The sequence below is a fragment of the Epinephelus lanceolatus genome, chromosome 16, assembly GCF_041903045.1.
Source record: "Epinephelus lanceolatus isolate andai-2023 chromosome 16, ASM4190304v1, whole genome shotgun sequence".
Taxonomy (NCBI): Eukaryota; Metazoa; Chordata; class Actinopteri; order Perciformes; family Serranidae; genus Epinephelus; species Epinephelus lanceolatus.
This window is the reverse complement of record NC_135749.1, coordinates 43,740,903-43,762,198: the sequence shown is the minus strand read 5'-3', so window position 1 is coordinate 43,762,198 and position 21,296 is coordinate 43,740,903. Positions and strand designations below refer to the sequence as shown.

General features: G+C 41.7%; 1 protein-coding gene across 1 annotated transcript in view; it reads right to left on the bottom strand.

Annotated features, from left to right (window-relative positions):
- Nucleotides 1–21,296, bottom strand: part of sh3bp5lb (SH3-binding domain protein 5-like, b) — a 67,372-nt gene that overhangs the window by 6,573 nt on the left and 39,503 nt on the right. Inside the window, exons 4-6 of the mRNA XM_078176143.1 lie at nucleotides 13,699–13,860; nucleotides 6,443–6,616; nucleotides 3,083–5,031 (exon numbers count right to left, since the gene is read on the bottom strand). Of these exons, the coding sequence (XP_078032269.1) occupies nucleotides 4,423–5,031; nucleotides 6,443–6,616; nucleotides 13,699–13,860 (945 nt within the window). The 3' untranslated portion in view covers nucleotides 3,083–4,422. The remainder of the gene's footprint in view (nucleotides 1–3,082; nucleotides 5,032–6,442; nucleotides 6,617–13,698; nucleotides 13,861–21,296) is intronic.

Sequence of the window (21,296 nt, the reverse complement as noted above, 5' to 3'; positions counted from 1 at the left end):
TGCATCTTGCTAACTCGGCCATTCTGGATGTCACTAACTCGGCTTCTTCTCCGGAGCCTTTGTGCTCCACTGTCTCTCAGATTAACTCATATCGCAGCGGTGCCTGGACAGCGTGACGTGTGTGGTTGTGCTGCTGCCGTGGTCCTGCCAGATGCTTCCTGCTGCTGCTGCCATCATTAGTCATTAGTCATACTTCTACTGTTATTATACACATATGACTATTGTCACACAAGTATACTGTCAGATATTAATACATACTTTCAACATATTGTACCACAGTAGCCAGAACTATAACTATAATATTATTACTTTCATTAATGTTGTTGTAAGCTACTGTCATTACCTGCATCTCTCTCTCTCTCTCTCTCTCTCTCTCTCTCTCTCTCTCTCTCTCTCATTGTGTCACATGGATTACTGTTAATTTATTATGCTGATCTGTTCTGTACGACATTTATTGCACGTCTGTCCGTCCTGGAAGAGGGATCCCTCCTCAGTTGCTCTTCCTGAGGTTTCTACCGTTTTTTTTCCCCGTTAAAGGGGTTTTTTTGGGGAGTTTTTCCTTATCCGCTGTGAGGGTCTTAAGGACAGAGGGATGTCGTATGCTGTAAAGCCCTGTGAGGCAAATTGTGATTTGTGATATTGGGCTTTATAAATAAAATTGATTGATTGATTGATTGATACATTAGTAAGAGTACACTAATAATAAGATGTGTAGTGCTTTGTGACTTTAATCCTACTTGAAAGAATAAATTAAAAATATAAAGGATGAGTTGGCTGATAACTGCCAACTGAAGAAGCAATCAAGCCAACGCTTCAGAGAACTGAACTTGCCCACAAGCATTGTCGTGCCTTTCATACTCAAACAGAAATGTATACAAAAGTGTGTGCCAGATAATATACATGGAACAAATAAATACACACTAATACTCACTGTATGACATTAACATAAAACAATAAATGCACGTTACTTATCGCTGATTATTAAAAAAAAAAAAAAAAAAAAAAAAAGCTCATAGAAAGACTGCATGCTCTTACTTTGACATGCGGAAATGACGTCATCAGCTGGGTGATCACATGCTATCTGAAAATGGCCAAGTGATACGAGTGCATTTTCGTTCGGACCAGCGGAAAGATTGTTTCAAAACTCTGTGTGTGTAAAAAGCAAATCCACACGCGTAGAAGTGAGATCAACAAATGTTTTTTCGATTCACATATAACAACTGAGTTCATAAATGCCTGTTTGAAAGTTGTAAATGTTAGGAAGATATTCACAAATGTTTTTCATTTATTTGCAAATTAATTTAATGTATTCACAGATATTTTTTTTATTTGTGGAATGTGTTTGTGTATTTGCAGATCCGTTTTATACTTGTAAAATATTTTTGTGAGTTTACAAATCTTTTTTTGTATTTGTGGAAGGTTACAGATTACACATTTATGGTGACAGTATTATACATCATCAAACAGCACATGTATTAGGGCCACGTTAAAGGGCCAGTGTGTAATATTTGGCATGGTTTATTGTCAATCTGAATCTGAATCTGAATATTCTACCCATTAATATGTTTATACAAGTGTATGATCACTATAAAATAAAATTCGTTTGGTTTTCGTAGCCTTATAATTATGCTTTTATATATATATATATATATATATATATAGCAAGGGCCTTGCTTTAGAGAGGTCGCCATCTTGCGCCGCCATGTACGTACGGCAGACCGAGTGGACAATCCAGCCAGCCAGAGAACGTGTTTCGCGTGTATAAATGAACCAACGAAGACAGCGGAAGGAAGGAAGAGGGAGGAAGAAACAGCAGAGTGTTAGTAGTTCTTCGATAGAGTAGTGAAAAGTTTTTTTAGTTATAAAGTTTGCGAATGGACCACACTTACCACGCAACAGGAGAGAATGAACCCGAACCGTCATCTGCGAGGAAAAGAAGACGTAGTTTCACTCCTTGTGATGCACTCTCTGCGGCGCTTTTCCTCCTGATGATATATCTCCCCAACAATGGCAACATTAGCACCGAATCCCATTCTGTGCATTCAGCCTCTCTTCTCACCCGCTCAGCATCAAACACATTGAGTTCCTCATCTGTGTGCTCCGGCTCAAACAGGTATGGCTCTGGGTCTGTGTCCGCTACAAGAAACTCTTCAAAATCGCATTCAAAGTCGTCCATTGCAGCTACTATAGTCCGGAGATATTGCTAGGCTAAATAAACAGCTGAGCTCTGTTTACCGGCTATGCTGTCAGTCAGTGTGCTGGCTGGAGATTGGCGGAGCAGAGAGTGGAGGGGGGTCCCCACTCAGTATGATAAACGAGTATGTGTGTAAAGTTATGAAGTATGTCTGTTACACTAGAAGAGTCAGAGTTTGGAACGGAGTGGAGTGTTACTGGAGTTTCTGGAGTGCTCAAATAAACGGGCCTTTTTCCCGAAAGCCCCTCTGGTCTCCTGCTCATGAGGGATTCATTACACTATCGTAACATGGTTTAGATTTCTAAATAAACATTCACCTCGTCGCTAGATAGACCTACTCCTGAAAAAGTCGTGCGCAAGGCTTTTTGACCCTACGAGTCCGCCGTCATTTACCCGACAGGAGGGGTGAGCGAGTGAGCCCTGCAATCTAGAATTTGACCACTGATGTCACTGTTTTCAACCCATTTTACACACTGGCCCTTTAAGGAAAAAAAATCTAAGATTTCGACAATAAAGTCGTGAATCTATGAGAATTAAGTCATGCTATCACAAGATTAAATACAAATTAACTTTTAGGAGAAAAAATAGAGTCTAAGGTCTTCCAGCTCTGATAAATTAATATGCACTTGTCATAGTGACTGACCCCGCATGCCATTTCATTTGTTGTGCTAATCTGAGCATTTGTCTGTTGTGTCTCATATGATAGACCAAAAATATTGATCCCTATCTCATAATTGATCAGACTTTGATCCCCTGCCTGCCCCTCCCAGTGTCCAAGACTTTTGGTTTATAGGCTGTTTAATTGTTCTATATCACGCTATCATTAATATCAGTGGGGAATTTTAATACAAAGTTGTATTCACTGTATGTGAATGACATCACCACTACCTGCTTGAGGGAGGGTGGCCCGGATTTTGGACCTACTCCTGAGAAGGTTGATCTCCGACGTGGCTTGGTGTAGCTTGGCACATCTAAACTGACTGTAAAAACACAAATTGGTGAGGCATGGCTTTACTCAGCACGGCCAAGAGTGACAATGCAAAAAGGGTTCATCTGTAACTGATTATGTTAGATGGGCACATAATACTAGCTCAAATCAAAATCGTATCGTGGCAGACTTTGTGATATCAGCAAATATCGTATCGTTGTCCAAAGAATTGATATAATATTGTATTGTGATAAAAAAAAAATCATTTACACCCATACTAGTGATAGAAGATAAGGCCTGTACCTTTTTTTCCATTGGTAGGTTTTATCAAAATTATGTTAAAAAGTATCTTATGTTTTTGTACTATTACATGACTATAACTACTACTACTACTACTACTACTACTATCTTATTCTTGACCATCATTATTTATGAGATTGATTGCTGAGATTTGGGAACACCACTAAAAGGGAGTCCAACCGATCAAGAAACACAGGCAGTCAGACAATCAGACAAAGCGAAACACCCCAGAGTGTCTTGTTGGTTTAACCATACATACCATAGTTGTGTGCACACAGTTTAACTGTGTAATGAAGGATTATTAGGGACATTTCAGGTAAATTTACTTTTGACTGCCAATTAAGGTAATTTAGGTAATTTGAGTAAACTGTTAGCTTGTTTACAACCCATCTGACCTCTTGTGTTGTTCTTGTTCCCAGATCTCAACAGTTAATAAGTCCAATGTTACTGATAAAAATGTTGGCCAAAGTGGAATTACCCTTTAAACAAAAGGGTACATTTATACATCCCTCAAGCAAAAACACAAGTTGATGTCATGTCAACAACGTTTTTAAATGTTCCACAGGGATATTAAAAACCAGACACACAAATTTACCACTAACATGTCTTTGCATTGTTTCAAAACTACCTGTTTGTATGCCACAGTGATTTGTTTTCCTAAGCCTGCTGTTTGTTTCATGCACTTTTGTTGAAGTTTCAATGTGTGAGGCAACAGACTGGATCAGAAAATGCAAAGCACTAGTGTGAGGGGAGGGGAAGTCAGTGCTCTCTGCAGAACAGCTCTCTGCTGTCATGTAGATTCATTAGTGTGTGACCGATGTACCAACCCTTCCTGCCATTCCTAACTGCAGTGTCCAGGCAGAACTGTTCCAGCTCCTCTGCCACCTCTCAGTCAGGGTGCTTTTCTCTCCCCCCGCCAAATTCCTCTCTGATCCCTCATCATGAGCTTGTCATGTTCCTTATTACTCATCACTCATCAGCTCCCTTCTCCTGCTGACTATCATATACTAATACTTCTATGGTGCTGCTTGATGAAGCTCTCCTGCTTCTCTTTACTGGCCGCTTCCTTCTCCTGATGGACCCTCTCCTGCTGGGGCCCCTCTGCCACGACCTCCCTGCTGATTGGCCTCTCATTAGGCTTCCTATTGCGGTCCCACTCCTCACCCAGCATGCTCCCAGCCTCGCTCAGGTCACCCAGGTGCTCCACCGAGTCCCACTTTTCCAGGTCAGAGGCGATGGTCTGCAGGCTGATGACAGACATGCAGTCCGAGCCGGCCTGCTCTTCCTCCAGCCGCTCCCTCTGGCCCCAGCCACTCTCTCTGTGCCTCTCCACCCACAGCCTGGTTTTGTCATTGTCCATCCAGTTGCTCTCTATTCCCACACAACTACTCCCGATGCAGATCGCTAAGGCAGCTTGGACCTCAGCCTCAGCACCTACAGGGGAGCTTCGCCCCCCGCAGACTGCAGGACGCTCCCTGCTGGCCCTGATTCGCCTTCTCTGTGCATGGATCTGCTCGCTGATCTGCTCCAGGTTCCGCAAGGCTACAGAGTATCGTGTTTTTACTTTTGCCACCCGTTCCTCCAGGTGTACTACTCTAGCCTTATGTTCCTGAAAAAAGTTAAGAGCAATTTAGCCAGGCTCACAGTGACAACCTAAATAAACATGACTTCAGAAAAACAGTAAAGTCAAAGCATTACCATCAGTCACTGACTTTATCATCTTTCTGTTTAGGGATGTCAGTTTTGGTCAGTTCTGCTTTTAATAGCCTAACACCAATTACTGACCATTTCTGACAAATTACACCAGGAACTGATTAATTTTCAAGAAAAAACACAAAATTCCGTGAAATTCAAGAGGACTTTTTTTACGTCTGCCACTCCATTGAGTCAGTGAGCTTCAGCACCAAAGTTCAAAGTGCTATCCATTTAGAGGAGGTGAAATTTTAATGTTTTGTGATGTAAATGTTTTGCCAGTTATTTTATTTTTTGCTGGCTTTGCTTAGCTGCTGCATTGACATACAGAAATATAGAGCACACAACACAACCTTTAAGTCCCACTGGTTAGCTAATGTTAGCCTTGTCTGCTCTGCTCTGTGCACCATCCAGGTCATTGCCACTGGTAACTCCATCCCAGTGGCAGGACATCATTGCTGTGGAAACACGGCGACCACTAACTTTAGCTCCCACCAGACCTGGGCGGTGCACAGTGCAGTAAACTGAAGAGTAGCAAAATTAGCCTAGACAGACATGCGTAAACAGTCACCAATGAACAGTTATCTGTTGACATCCCTATTACGGTTTATGTGCAACTGAATTTACAATTAGTCATCCCTTTTTAAAGTCAATAATTATATCTATATCTATAAGTGATTTTTAAATCTGCATTAAATTCTCAAGCTTTCAGCTTTACTTAAAAACCATCATGAGGAGCAAACAACAGCTAATGAAAACCAGCTGTCAGCAGATTGCATCAATTAGGCTGATGATGTCATTGGCCAACACAGCTGATAAGATAGAACTACACATATCAACACCATATACACAGTACATCAGCACACAACAACATTCAAAGATCTACCTATAATCAGCTGTTTTCCCTTCAGCGACTGAAACCTGGTTCAAATCTCTCAACTTGGCCCTCACAAATTTTTTTTTGAAACATAAAGCAATTCAAAGCAGCTGCAAAGCCACAGGCCAAGTTGGAGATTTTCAAAATTTAAATAATAAGTCACTGAAGGTTAAATGTTTTGACAAGCAGTGTGCGATGCCCAGAGCTAAAAATGTCTGCATGTAAGGTAAATCACATACATTACAACACACACATTTGGCAGACTCTGCATTAACAGCATAGCTAAAACTAGCCACAGGTAACGTACATCAACAACAAAAGCTGCTAAACCATGTGGAGTGTCATGCAGAGCCTGTCCCTGCTCACTCATGGTCAGAAAAGTAAAACCGTCAGCTTGTGGCAGTTTTGAATAGTATTTGTTATATTGTGAAAGCTCACTGCTGGTACACACCTCGAGAATGTAATTGAATTGAGCCTTCAGTTCAAAGTAAGGTTTGGATTTGAGGATGACCTTCTTCAGGGCTTTCTGGAGGGTCTGGACTTGAGCCTCAGCTTCCTGGCAGAGCTGAGTGACGCGCTGGTGTTCCCGCTCACTGCGGAGGCGCTCCTCCTCCGCCTCGTTCACCTGACCAGCACAGAAAATACGAGTGAGAGCAGGTACACTGCTTGATCCCACAAATCATACATTACCTTCTGCCTCTGCCCTCACAAGTAAGTGGACACACATTCAGCAGACATTTTTTTTAACAACAGACATTTTGAATCCCTCACAGCATTATTGATAGCTCTGTTCTATTCAAGTGTCCCAGCAAGCCAGCATGCCCAATACCAGGACCTTGAAACTGAAGCAGATAAATGGAATTCAGCCATCATTCAGTAGATTATTTACGCCTATGCTTTTCCTACTGAGACATGTCCACATTACTTCTGTACAAACTGTATTCCAAATTGCTTCGTAAAACAAAATATAAATAAACGTTCATTTTTAAAACAAGATACAAGTTAGCAAACTTAACTTAAGACTAACTGGCATTTCAGGGTCAATTTCACTGAGTTTATTTATCTCCTCTGCTCATGCTGCTCAGTGTGTCAAAGACAAACATTTTTATGCTTTGATAACAAAAATAAAAGTGAACAACCATAGCTCACCAGAGACAGCAAACCGTAAATAATCTATTTTAAAGGGTCAGTTTATCCAAGAAAATAACAAACCAATTTACATGGATATCTACCACTAGAGGGAAGTGGTGTGTATCCACATTTTAACTGACAAAACAGGCACTCTAACCATGAATGCTTATGATTCAGTAGCACAAACTAAGCAGGGAAAATCACTGCAAACCTTTTGGGAGTGCACACAGAATTATCCATACACTGTGCAGTCTATAGTTACAGACTTATCTGAAATATGAAATTTCAAGGAAAGAAAACACCCCTTATTAGACTGTCAATTAAAGTGTGTCGAAAGGGGGCGGTTGAGGTGGTTGGGCATCTCATCAGGATGGTTCCTGGTCGCCAGAGGTGTTCCAGGCATGTCCAACTGGGGACAGTTCCAGAACACACTGAGGGGATTATATACCTCATCTGGCCTGTGAAAGCCTCAGGATCCCCCAGGAGGAGCTGGAAAGTGTTCCGGCGAAGAACGGCAACCGGAACACTTGGTTCAGCCTGCTGCCCCCACAACCCAGTGGTGGAAAATGGAATGGAATGGAAAGGAGGAATGTGTTGGCTTCACAGTTTCAACCCTCATCCAACATATAGCTTTCACCCAACTGGACATTGTATGCACTTTTGGAAAACTCTGTTCCTAGCATTATAAGAATGCATTATGGATAAAACTACACAGCAATATTTCAGAGCACACAGGGTCAGAGTCACAAGTGCACAATAAGACAGATTTGGGCTTGAAACTGATGTTTTGTTCCAATCAAGAGTAAAGGTCAGACTATATTTTCAGCAAACTAGTACATATGACATGTCCAACCACGTCTGCTCTTGTGAAATAGCCATGCTTCAGGTGGGATGCAAAGCCAAACATCATGGAGAGGGGAAAGGTGCAATACAAATGGGGACAATGGTGCACGCACAGTTTCCAAAAGTTGGTCCCCAAAGGTATTTGTGGTGTTGTACTCCGTTGTTCACAGATAAAGTGACAAGAGCAGGTATGTCGACAGTGAAGAAAGCTCAAGAATTAAGGTCAACCCGCCTGCTTCCACGCCAGGTATGTCTAATTGTTAGGAAATTAGATGTCGTAAATCTTATGTGTCATGATTCTTATCTCCAGGGGCGCCCAGTAGCTCAGTAGTTAGAACAGCCGGCCCATGTACAAAGGCATTGTCCTAGCAGTAGTGGCCGTGGATTCAATTCCAGCTTGTGGCCGTTTGATGCATATTATCCCCTCTTCCCCCCTCTCATGCTTATGTCTATCCTGTGTAATAAAGACAAAAAGACTAAAAATAATCGGAGCAAAAAGGGCAGAACTCAACTGTGAGGGCACAGTGGAGCACTAGAGTTATTTTTGTAGTTCATCTTAAAAGGCTGGATAAAATAACCTAATAATTAGCCATATAAGATGAAAGTGAAGTGTTTTATGAATACTTTTTACGCCATCACTCATTAGCAAAAGGCATATAAGTGTTACTAAGTTTATTAGTAATTCTAAACCCTGACAACCCAGAGTTGAGACCTGGAATCAGAGTCGTAGTCTTAAACGCTTCTTTGAGCTTCTAGTGTAGTTGCCCACCCATAGTGTTATATAAACAGTGTCTGTCCCCCGACCACCTAAATTATTTAACTCTAAAGTCAAAAAAAGAGGAGTTGTACATAAAAACCTAATAAAAATTAAAACCTCTTCTGTGACAGAAAGACAAAACAGGAGAATTAATTCATCTAATGAATTAATTCATCTAATGAATTAATGAATTAATTCATCTAAAGCAGTGTTAGAGAATTTATTAATTTACCCTGTCCAAGGACAGCCCCCTCACTCTGACATCTCTCCATTTAATGCATGTAAAGGTCCTGTTTGTGCATTTGTGTGTATTCGGGCCTGGAGTGAAAAGACTGAATTTCCCCCTTGGGGATTAATAAGGTATATAAAACTAAAAAAAATAATTAAAATAAATCTAAATAAAAATCCACTCCTCCCAGTCATGCTACAGGGGCGCAGATGGGATTTTTGAACTGGGGGGACCAAGCTGTCAGCAAATGATTCCAACTCAATTAGTTATTTTGTGTAAATACATTACACAAAATAACTACATACATACATACATGTACATATATATATATATAAAAAATGTATGTATTTACACGTATTTACACAAAATAACTAATTGAGTTGGAATCATTTGCTGACAGCTTTGTCCCCCCAGTTCAAAAATCCCATCTGCGCCCCTGTAGTATGACTGGGAGGAGTGGATTTTTATTTAGATTTATTATATATATATATATATATATATATATATATATATATATATATATATAGGCCAGGCCAGGAGGACAATGTTAACATTTTAAATCTTGTAATATGAGTTAAAAGTTGCTTACTAAAATAACATTAATAATAATATTAATAACAGTCTAAAAAGCTTGTTATTTTAAATTTAACCTACTTCAGGTAAGAGCAAATGCCTTCTTATTATTGTCAGACTAGCTACTCAACATTACAAAATGAATATCTGCCACATCTGGGGAAGTCAACAGGCAACGGGCATATGATACTTTCATTGTTTGGCTTTTGAAAAAAAAAAACAAAAAAAAACACGCTGTGATCGTTTTTTGTTTCTTCATTACTGCTACAGGCATAAAATCAGCTAGCTCCTCTTACGACTCCACCAGGGATTGCCTGGCCTGTAGGCCAGGAGGACAATGTTAACATTATAAATCTTAAAATTTCAGTTAACAGTTGCTGCTTACTAAAATAACATTATACATAAAAATAACAACATTAAAGATATTCACCTACAGCCTAGAATGCTGTTATTTCACATTTAGCCTACTTCAGATAACTCCAAATGCCTTCTTATTATTGTCAGACGAGCTACTCAACATTACAAAACAAATATTTGCCACATCTGGGAAAGTCAACAGGCATAAGATATTTACATCCTTTGGTTCTTGAAAAAAACGCTGTGATTATTTTTCTTTCTTCTCTGGTTTCATGTGGCAGAAAAATCACCAGCTCAGTCATTATACAGTTGTATATGATCACTATGGTTACCGCTACAGGCACAGGCACAGCTACCAGCTCCTCTTAGGACCCCCGTTCCTTATGGTGCGTTACATTTACACTGGAAGTCTGAACTCGGAGCTCCAAACAACGTAACCTCTGAACTGAGCACTTCCCAGTTTAAACACTGGGAAATGGAACATGGAATTCGAAAAAAATGGACAGTTAATGAAATGAAACGAAAACCCCTACGTTTATGCTTGTAGATGCTAGATTTCAATGCTTTTCCGACTTCAAAACTCCGACTTACGAGTACAACTGAACGCACCATTAGTCGTAGCACAAACACCGGGCTATCAATGGATCAGCTGTGCAGTGTTAGTGGAAAATTGAACACCTTGCTTTCCCAACTCAGCAAGGATCTGCTCCAGCCTTTCCCCTTCTTGAATCGGTGTAATGTGGATTGATCACTGACAAGGCTACTGCAGCTGCCATTTCAACTTTGTGCTGCAATATAAGTTAGCCTAACTAACGGAACATTGATCCTCTTTTTTTACCTATGTGTGGGGGGGACAGTGGGGGGACGGAGCGGGGTCACTATAAATTTGGGGGGGGGGACATGTCCCCCCGTCCCCAGTGCCATCTGTGCGCATGTCTGAAAGGACTTTCTTTGTGGCCATAGGCAACTATAAATTCTCCACCAGCCAGTTCACTCAAAGTGTGCCTCAGGGTTCAGTCCTCGGTCTGTTATTCTCCATTTATATGCTACCTCTAGGGTCAAAACTTTCAATAAGCACGATATCAGTATGCAGATGATTCCCCAGTTTTTTTGATTCCAAAAACACAATGGAACTGAGCAAACTAGAATCCTGCCTTCCATATATTAAAAACTGGCTATCACAAAACTTTAGTTAGTTAGATATATCAGAAGAATCAGTTATGGATATTCACATTTACAGATTTTTCAATTTGTGTTGTCAGGAAGAAGAATGAGTATGAAATAGCAATTTATTGGCATTTCATATATGCTACCTGTTAACCAGGTGATAAATAATTCTAGCACTGCTGTACTGACATGTTAGTGAAATGACTGCCTTCTGATGGTTATGTTGTATGACACCAGAAACATGAGTATAAATTGACAGCAGATGTACTGTGTATTCAGATATATTGCATCACAATGAGGGTAAGAGGGGGCAGAGTTGGCTTATTAACTTAACTGCTACACACCCCCTTACTAGGCTAACATCATTGTTTTTTCTCGTTTTCTCCATCCACAATAAAGTGTGCAGTGTTTTTAGATGTATCCACTCTGGAGAGATGTGAAAAATGTGGATGTAGTGTGGACACAAGGCCCAAATGTAACAACAGTACATACTAATGTAACAAAGTTAAACAATGATTAGTTTGTTAGCATTCAGTGAACTACAGCTCCCATCAGGGTTCCCACACATTTTTACCAATTAATTTACAAAACGTTTCCATAACTTTTCCATTATGTTTTTTGCCATTTCCATGACTTAATTTAAATTGAGCCTACATCCAGCGCAGCTAGGATTTGCCTCTATATTGAGCCATCTATTATATTTGTCGTTCAAAAGCTATATATCATTAAACAGGCACCTACCAGGCATTTGCAAACTGCTAGCACTTACTAACCATACTCGCTCATTAGACAATTGCGCTGCCAACCAGCTGAATATGCCAATGTGTGTTATGTGATACTTGTGATGTTTTAATGATTACATAGCGCTAGACTTTATACAAGTAATACATGAACATATTTTGAGTAACTTTGGATATTTTAGTATATATATATATATATATATATATATATATATATATATATATATATATATACACAGTACAGGCCAAAAGTTTGGACACACCTTCTCATTCAATGCGTTTTCTTTATTTTCATGACTATTTACATTATAGATTCTCACTGAAGGCATCAAAACTATGAATGAACACGTGGAGTTATGTACTTAACAAAAAAAGGTGAAATAACTGAAAACATGTTTTATATTCTAGTTTCTTCAAAATAGCCACCCTTTGCTCTGATTACTGCTTTGCACACTCTTGGCATTCTCTCGATGAGCTTCAAGAGGTAGTCACCTGAAATGGTTTTCCAACAGTCTTGAAGGAGTTCCCAGAGATGTTTAGCACTTGTTGGCCCCTTTGCCTTCACTCTGCGGTCCAGCTCACCCCAAACCATCTCGATTGGGTTCAGGTCCGGTGACTGTGGAGGCCAGGTCATCTGCCGCAGCACTCCATCACTCTCCTTCTTGGTCAAATAGCCCTTACACAGCCTGGAGGTGTGTTTGGGGTCATTGTCCTGTTGAAAAATAAATAATCGTCCAACTAAACGCAAACCGGATGGGATGGCATGTCGCTGCAGGATGCTGTGGTAGCCATGCTGGTTCAGTGTGCCTTCAATTTTGAATAAATCCCCAACAGTGTCACCAGCAAAACACCCCCACACCATCACACCACCTCCTCCTCCATGCTTCACAGTGGGAACCAGGCATGTGGAATCCATCCGTTCACCTTTTCTGCGTCTCACAAAGACACGGTGGTTGGAACCAAAGATCTCAAATTTGGACTCATCAGACCAAAGCACAGATTTCCACTGGTCTAATGTCCATTCCTTGTGTTTCTTGGCCAAACAAATCTCTTCTGCTTGTTGCCTCTCCTTCGCAAATTAACCCTGATAAGGCACACCTGTGAAGTGGAAACCATTTCAGGTGACTACCTCTTGAAGCTCATCGAGAGAATGCCAAGAGTGTGCAAAGCAGTAATCAGAGCAAAGGGTGGCTATTTTGAAGAAACTAGAATATAAAACATGTTTTCAGTTATTTCACCTTTTTTTGTTAAGTACATAACTCCACATGTGTTCATTCATAGTTTTGATGCCTTCAGTGAGAATCTACAATGTAAATAGTCATGAAAATACAGAAAACGCATTGAATGAGAAGGTGTGTCCAAACTTTTGGCCTGTACTGTATATATGTATATATGAATATATTTTAAACTGTAGTCAAAACAATGTATATTCATAATGTTTCAAAAACATTGTGTTAATTTCAAAATTTTTCCAGGCCTGGATAGCACTTTTTCTAATTTCATAACTTTTCCAAGAATTTCATGACCATAGGAAGTTTTCAAATATGGCACTGCATATTGTATCAGCTGTCTAAAAACTATCTACACTGTTGAACACTCTCTGTAGTGCTGCTGATAAGACATGCCGTGATCACTTGACTTGCATCTGTTGTTGAGCTAGAGATGATAACCAACAAAGGCCTTTGGTTTTTGGAAAAAGGTGTACACTGAAGCTACTAAAACACACAAATAGCAAACAAACAATGATACTGCACAATTTCACAATATGTACTATTCCTGTCTCGATAAATTGAGTGAAACTGATGGATTGAAGTTGAAAATACATTCTCCTCTCTTTAGGTAAACCTGTAGATAAAGTTGTCAGAGGCTGTATTGAATAAGTCAAAACTCCTGGGTTACGGAGTGTGCACCTTAGCAGTGGCGTGGTTAAGCATCTCCTGCCAGGTTGGGTCCATGGTGTTCCTGTCAGCCAAGAGGCCCTGCTCTGCCACATAGACCATCTCTCTGGCAGCAGTGTGCATGGACACAGCCCTCTCATATCTCAGAGCTGCCTTCTGGGTCTCCTGTTGAGCCTGGGGGAAGAGACAGCAGCAGCTAAAACAAACATTTTAACTGCTCACAACATCTACTGCAACATTAAAAAGGGTGCACTTGTTTAAAGGCTACAAATAGAGTGGAGCTGCTTCTTTCAGCATCAGGCTGTCACCCTGAGCTGCTATCAAAATTTTACATTTTGTTGACTTCAAAGAATCTTGTCAAGACGTCAAAATGTAAATCAAAAATGTAGAAAAATACCATTCTATACCAAAATGTTAAAAACATAATTTGAATGTACCATTAACTACTGTAGATAGGTCCCAATAAAATGTATCACAATAAAAACTGCATGTGTCACGCGTGCAGAATGCTTTCTGCCTTTGCTGCTCATATTTTTGCAACTTTACTTTCAAAACTCAAAGATATTTGTGGACAGCCAGTACAACCAGATCCTATAAGTTTGTATTTCAGGCAAGAAGAGCCACAAAACCTGAGCCAGATATAGGGATATGACCTTTGTAGCATGACAAGCTCATTAATGTATTGAAGCCTACATCCCCTTACTCACACTCTGACATTAAGGAAAGTAAGGCAGTGTCTCACATGAGAAAAGCTCACATATGTGCTTTGTGGATCCCCTAAAAAAACAAGGCATTTCTGTAAAATGCTACTTCTCAGCTCAAAAGCTTGTCCAGTGCAACAGACACTGGAATAATCATTAGGGTTTTAACCTCTCTCTCTAGCTCTCTTTTTTGAATGTTTTTTGTCATGAAAGGTTTGGTTTTGTTTGCAGTTTTTATATTTTTAAGTAATTAGTGCCATAAGTAAATTAAAATTGGGAGAATAAATCAGTATAAAGACTGAACTTTTTATTTTTAAAAAATAGTGGAAGCTCTCTGAGGCCCCTTTTACCCCTTAGGCCTCATTTAAGCCCTTTTCACACAGAGCGCGCAAAGCGCAGACCTCCGCCGATGAACCCATTCATTGTGTATGTGCTACTGCGGCACAAGAGCGCACTGCTCTGCCAGCGAGCTGAGCAGCGCGCGAGAGGGCGCATGCCGCGGCGTCTGCGCGCCGCCAGCCTGCACTCGAATTGAACATTTTTTAATTTCACCGCAACGCGCTGTGACGACACCTCGGCGCGTCCAATAGCAGAGAAGAGCCTGAAGTAGACCCGGAAGCGGTCACCATAGAGCTGTAGCTCCTGAACGAGCCTGTACTCTCCCAGATCCTGTCTTGCGCGCCTTGCTCTCTGCTTGCTCTGCGCCCTACCCCGCAGTGGGCGCCGTGAAAATCGCGCTCTGTGTGAAAGAGGCTTTACACCGCAAGTGAAATGTTTGCGTAGCGCTTGCGAATGGTCGCTGTTGGTGCTATATGCTAAGATATTGATGTTTATGTCTGTGTTGACATCAGCTGTCAGTTGACACCTTTCACACGTCACGTGGGTGTGGGTCAGGGAGCAGTGATTGGGTGATTGAATGAATGGGCATATATTTACCTGTTCACCGCGACGGCTGCACGGAGAGGGGGTGAGTAGGGAGAGCATATTTTTTGTTGACCGCTTAACCTAACTGAAAACTGGGTATTTGAACATCTTGCCGTGCCTTGCTTTGCCTGTTTGTTCGCTGTTGAAAATAAATACAGACACAGTTGGAAAACACAGAAATGGCTTTGTCATTTGTGTGGCGAGTCAGCAGTGCAATGCTCCCTCACTTAGCCTCTCAGTGACTTCGTCTTTTGTTTGGAGTCACTATGTCTTTGTCAACAAAAAACTACACCCAAACGGCATATGTGGACACATGGATCACACCACACGGTGCATAACTGCAACGCCAGAGACTGATCGCAACGCAGACTTCAGACCGGTAGGCCTGTATCACTCGCATTCATTCATGCTGTGTATGTTGGATTGAAAGCGCGTTTATTGGGTAGCGCTGCCTGTATATGAAAGTCCGCTGAGACCCGCTGTCCTGCTCGTTGAGAGTGATTATCTGTGGTGTTTTCCAATACTTATGGATGTGAAACAAACGATCTGTGGGAAAAATTAAAACTATGCTGGGTGTATTGTTGATTCACTGCGCAAATCACTGAGTTGCTGAGCTTCAAAAGGCAATATGAGTGAAATAAATGAACGAGTGGAAAACAATGGGTCTGAAGTAGTGGATACTAAACGAAATGTCAAACTTACTGCAAAAGCCTTGGCAAATAAAATTGAAAGTCTGCAAAAGGAACATAAAACACGTGAATAAAATAAAAGGCTTAATACCTGCAATGAAAGAGCTCATGAAACGAAATGAAAATGCACAAGAGTTGAAATCCCAGTTGCAAACTCTCACTCAGCTCCTTGACACTGCTGTTAAAGGATAACTTCGGTATTTTTCAACCTGGGCCCTATTTCCCCATGTGTATGTGTGCGTATGATTCATAGGTACAACTCGTTTTAAAATTGGTTCAGTATTGAGGGAGGCGGATGCCGCCGACAGCCGCGAAACGAGCTAAAACGGTAATGGGGGGTCCCGTATAAGTTTGCGCATTAAAAGTGCTTTTTTTTCGCCACTTTCAACTTGCTTGAACACCTTGCTTTCAACACCATTTTCAAATGCTGTCATGAATGTATGATACTGCAATGGGTCACCATCAAAGACGTGAATATCTCTTTTGGGCAAGGATGACCGTTGCTGCTGTTGTATCAGTAGTGTTATTTCATTTTGCCTTTTCATGATGTCAAGAACATTGCTTTGCTCCCCACTGCCTGATGAACCTTCAGTGTTGAGAATGGTTCCATGTTGCATCTGATCATTATGAGCACTGGACTGAGGATTGGGCTCAGATAGGTGGCGCTTTAAAGTAGGAAGCTGAAAGTGAGCAGTGTGGGTCAGCCTATCTGCTTTAGGCCTTGTCACCTGATCGCTGACCATGATTTTCGATTGCTGTTTAAGTGTTTCCAGCCTCTGAGGAATGAAAGGAGCGGCGTTGATATTGAACTCTGCTGTTTCTCCATGTTCATTTTTAAGGTATGAATTCATTGCATTGGACCGGCCTGTTACAGTGCTTTTAGAACCAGATGTGCTAGCAGCCCTTAGCACACTCACTTTAGCCAAGTGTGCATCAATTTCTTCATCCAGCTTGAGCCTTTCTTTACGTTTCCGTATTTGCTGCTCTTCCTCCTCCAGTGCATGTTTGTCCTGTAAAAGTTCTTGTCATGCCATCAATGCAGCTAAATCAGCTTCTGCCTTAATGCGAGCAGAGGAGGTGCTTGATACAGAGGACCTTTTTCCACTTCCAGAGCTTTTTCCACTTGCAGCACTTTGTGCAGATCGTCTGCTTTGCACATTTGATATGCTATCCCTTGGTTTCATATCATCCTGTGAGCCTTCATGAAGTGTGATGGGGCCTGTGTCCTGTGCTGCTGCCTGTGAGGCATCATCCGTTTGAAAGTGACACACATCCTTTGTTGCTGCAACCAAATCATTTTCAACAGGATTGGGAACATGTGCCTTTTCATCCAACCACTGAATCACATCATCCTTGAATGTACTGCTGTAATTTTCAATACTTGAGAACCATTCATTTTGTGTAACTTTTTCATCCTCAGGTAACAGTGGAATTATTGTTTGATGCAGGTTAAAGGATAACTTTGGTATTTTTCAACATGGGCTCTATTTCCCCATGTGTATGTGTGCGTATGATTCATAGGTACAACTCGTTTTAAAATTGGTTCAGTATTAAGGGAGGCGGATGCAGCCGGCAGCCGCGAGGTAGATATGGGGGCAAATGCGTCCCGTATAAGTTTGCGCATTAAAAGTGCTTTTTTTTTCGCCACTGACCGGTTCAGATCGCCAGTGCTATCTCTGTAAATAGCATACTAAGCGTTTCCCTAACCCTTCACCTCCTCCCGGCTGTGACGTCATCTCGCGAGAGCTTTGCTTGTTGCCGGAAGAAAACAGGGTACAATATATACGAGGGCAAAGTATGCAACAGTAAATGTGCATCTCGGAGACAATTCTAGGTATCAGTATTACATGCATAAAGACATATTAGTTATACTTACTCGATGGATAGTTGACCATTTGGTCCCTGTGGTTTTGGCCGCCTCCTCCAATTTATTTTGGGCACATGAAAAAAGGTGTCCAGCACTGCCCTGTTGATCAGAGAGGGGAAATCCTATAACGCAATTACACAGCGGTTGGTAGTTTCTGTATCATCCCAGGACACATCGAGACCATGAATATTGGGCAGCAGGTCCCACTCGTTGCAACACAGACATTGCTCCTCTGTAGGCATGGAGTCACAGCAAGGAGCACCACCAGTCCTCAGAGATTTGCGTTCGTGCAGCCGCTGCTTCACCCTCGTCTGCTCTTGAATTTGTAGGAGCTCCTCGTCCGTATACTCGGGCTCAAATAAGTACGGGCGGCCATCGAAATAAAAGGGCTCATCCTCATTCTCGAAATCGGGTAAATATGCAGCCATGATACCGATAAAACTCTCAACTGTACTCCGGGACAACCAGCACCACTCTGAGCGGCGCTCAGCATGGCTCCTCTGTTTTCTTCCGGCAACAAGCAAAGCTCTTGCGAGATGACGTCACAGCCGGGAGGAGGTGAAAGGTCAGGAAAACGCTTAGTATGCTATTTACAGAGATAGCACTGACGATCTGAACTGGTCAGTGGTGGAAAAAAAGCACTTTTAATGCGCAAACTTATACGGGACGCATTTGCCCCCATATCTACCTCGCGGCTGCCGGCTGCATCCGCCTCCCTTAATACTGAACCAATTTTAAAACGAGTTGTACCTATGAATCATACGCACACATACACATGGGGAAATAGAGCCCATGTTGAAAAATACCAAAGTTATCCTTTAACCTGCATCAAACAATAATTCCACTGTTACCTGAGGTAAGTTACACAAAATGAATGGTTCTCAAGTATTGAAAATTACAGCAGTACATTCAAGGATGATGTGATTCAGTGGTTGGATGAAAAGGCACATGTTCCCAATCCTGTTGAAAATGATTTGGTTGCAGCAACAAAAGATGTGTGTCACTTTCAAACGGATGATGCCTCACAGGCAGCAGCACAGGACACAGGCCCCATCACACTTCATGAAGGCTCACAGGATGATATGAAACCAAGGGATAGCATATCAAATGTGCAAAGCAGACAATCTGCACAAAGTGCTGCAAGTGGAAAAAGCTCTGGAAGTGGAAAAATGTCCTCTGTATCAAGCACCTCCTCTGCTCGCATTAAGGCAGAAGCTGATTTAGCTGCATTGATGGCACGACAAAAACTTGTACAGGACAAACATGCACTGGAGGAGGAAGAGCAGCAAATACGGAAACGTAAAGAAAGGCTCAAGCTGGATGAAGAAATTGATGCACGCTTGGCTAAAGTGAGTGTGCTAAGGGCTGCTAGCACATCTGGTTCTAAAAGCACTGTAACAGACCGGTCCAATGCAATGAATTCATACCTTAAAAATGAACATGGAGAAACAGCAAAGTTCAATATCAACGCCGCTCCTTTCATTCCTCAGAGGCTGGAAACACTTAAACAGCAATCGAAAATCATGGTCAGCAATCAGGTGACAAGGCCTAAAGCAGATAGGCTGACCCACACTGTTCACTTTCAGCTTCCTACTTTAAAGTGCCACCTATCTGAGCCCAATCCTCAGTCCAGTGCTCATAATGATCAGACGCAACATGGAACCATTCTCAACACTTAAGGTTCATCAGGCAATGGGGAGCAAAGCAATGTTCTTAACATCATGAAAAGGCAAAATGAAATAACACTACTGATACAACAGCAGCAACGGTCATCCTTGCCCAAAAGACATATTCACGTCTTTGATGGTGACCCATTGCAGTATCATACATTCATGACAGCATTTGAAAATGGTGTTGAAAGCAAGTCTGACAGTTATAGTGATTGCCTGTACTTCCTCGAGCAATTCACTAGAGGTCACCCAAGGGATCTTGTAAGAAGCGGCCAGCATATGGACCCAGAGAGGGGCTATGCTCAGACTAAAGTCCTACTACAGGAATATTTTGGAGATGAACAAAGGATTGCAGCTGCTTATATGGATAAGGCATTGTTAATGTTAAGGCGCTCCAGGACTACAGCTTATTTCTCAGAGGCTGTTCAAATGCAATGAACGAAGTGCAGTACATGTTTGAAATGGATATGCCTGCTAATATGCTGACAATAGTAAAAAAAAAAAAAGCTGCCTTACAAGCTAAGGGATCGATGGAGGACAATTGCTTGGGAAATACAAGGGAGGCATAACCAAAGGGCTACATTCAATGATATTGTTCATTTCATTGAAAGGCAAGCAAGGATTCTAACAGACCCAGTGTTCGGGGACATTCAAGATGCAACACCAGTATTAAGCAGAGGCATGAATCGAACCAGCTTAAAACCCAGATCTACGCCAAAAGGAAGTGGTTTTGCTACAACTGTGACTATACTGCAGAGAACAATAACACTACAACAAAAGGAAGGAGACCAAACACGATCTCATCAGTCAAGAAAGTCTGTCTGTTTTGTGAGGGTGGACACACTTTGGAGTTTTGCCCTCAACTGGAGAAAAGGGCTCACACTGAAAAGATCACCTTTTTAAGGGAAAAGGGAGTGTGCTTTGGCTGTTTGTGTACATGACATGTCAGCAAGGATTGTCGAAAGCGTCTCTCATGCAAAGTGTGCAGTTTCAAACACCCCACAATGCTTCACATCCACTCAAAGGAAAAGGAGCCAGTGACAGAAGGAGAACCAGGCGCTGCAGTGGGCTGTGCTCTGGTATTCAGTGGGTTTACTGGGGCTGGTGGTCATGATTGCAAGCTTCCTATAGTTCCAGTACAGATTAAATCTAAGAAAAGTAATCACACAGTGGTTACTTATGCTTTCCTGGATCAGGGTAGCACGACTGTTTTCTGCACAGTCAACCTCATGAACGAGCTCAACCTCTCAGGAAAAAGGACACGAATCCTTTTACGGACAATGGGTCAAGAGAAGGTTGTCAATAGCTATGTGGTCACAGGACTGGAGGTGGCTGGCTTAGATGGGGAGACATACTGTGATTTGCCCAATACATACACCCAGGAGTGCATGCCAGTGCATAAGGGCAATATTCCATGTCAAAGGGATCTTCAGAGGTGGCCTCACTTGGGAGATGTTCACTCACCTGAGATTGACTCCGAAGTCGAGTTGCTGATTGGAACAAACATACCAAAGGTGCTGGAACCACTACAAGTCATCCGTAGTGTGGATGATGGACCCTATGCCATTAAGACTATTCTGGGCTGGACTGTTAATGGACCACTGGGAAGAGACAGTGGTGATGGAATGGATGTTGTGACCGTTAACAGAATCTCAGTCCTGAACTTGGAGGAGCTTTGGCAGCAGCAGTTCATAACAGATTTCCCAGAAAGCAGTTATGATGAACAACCTGGTCAGTCGAGAGAAGACCAAAGGTTCAT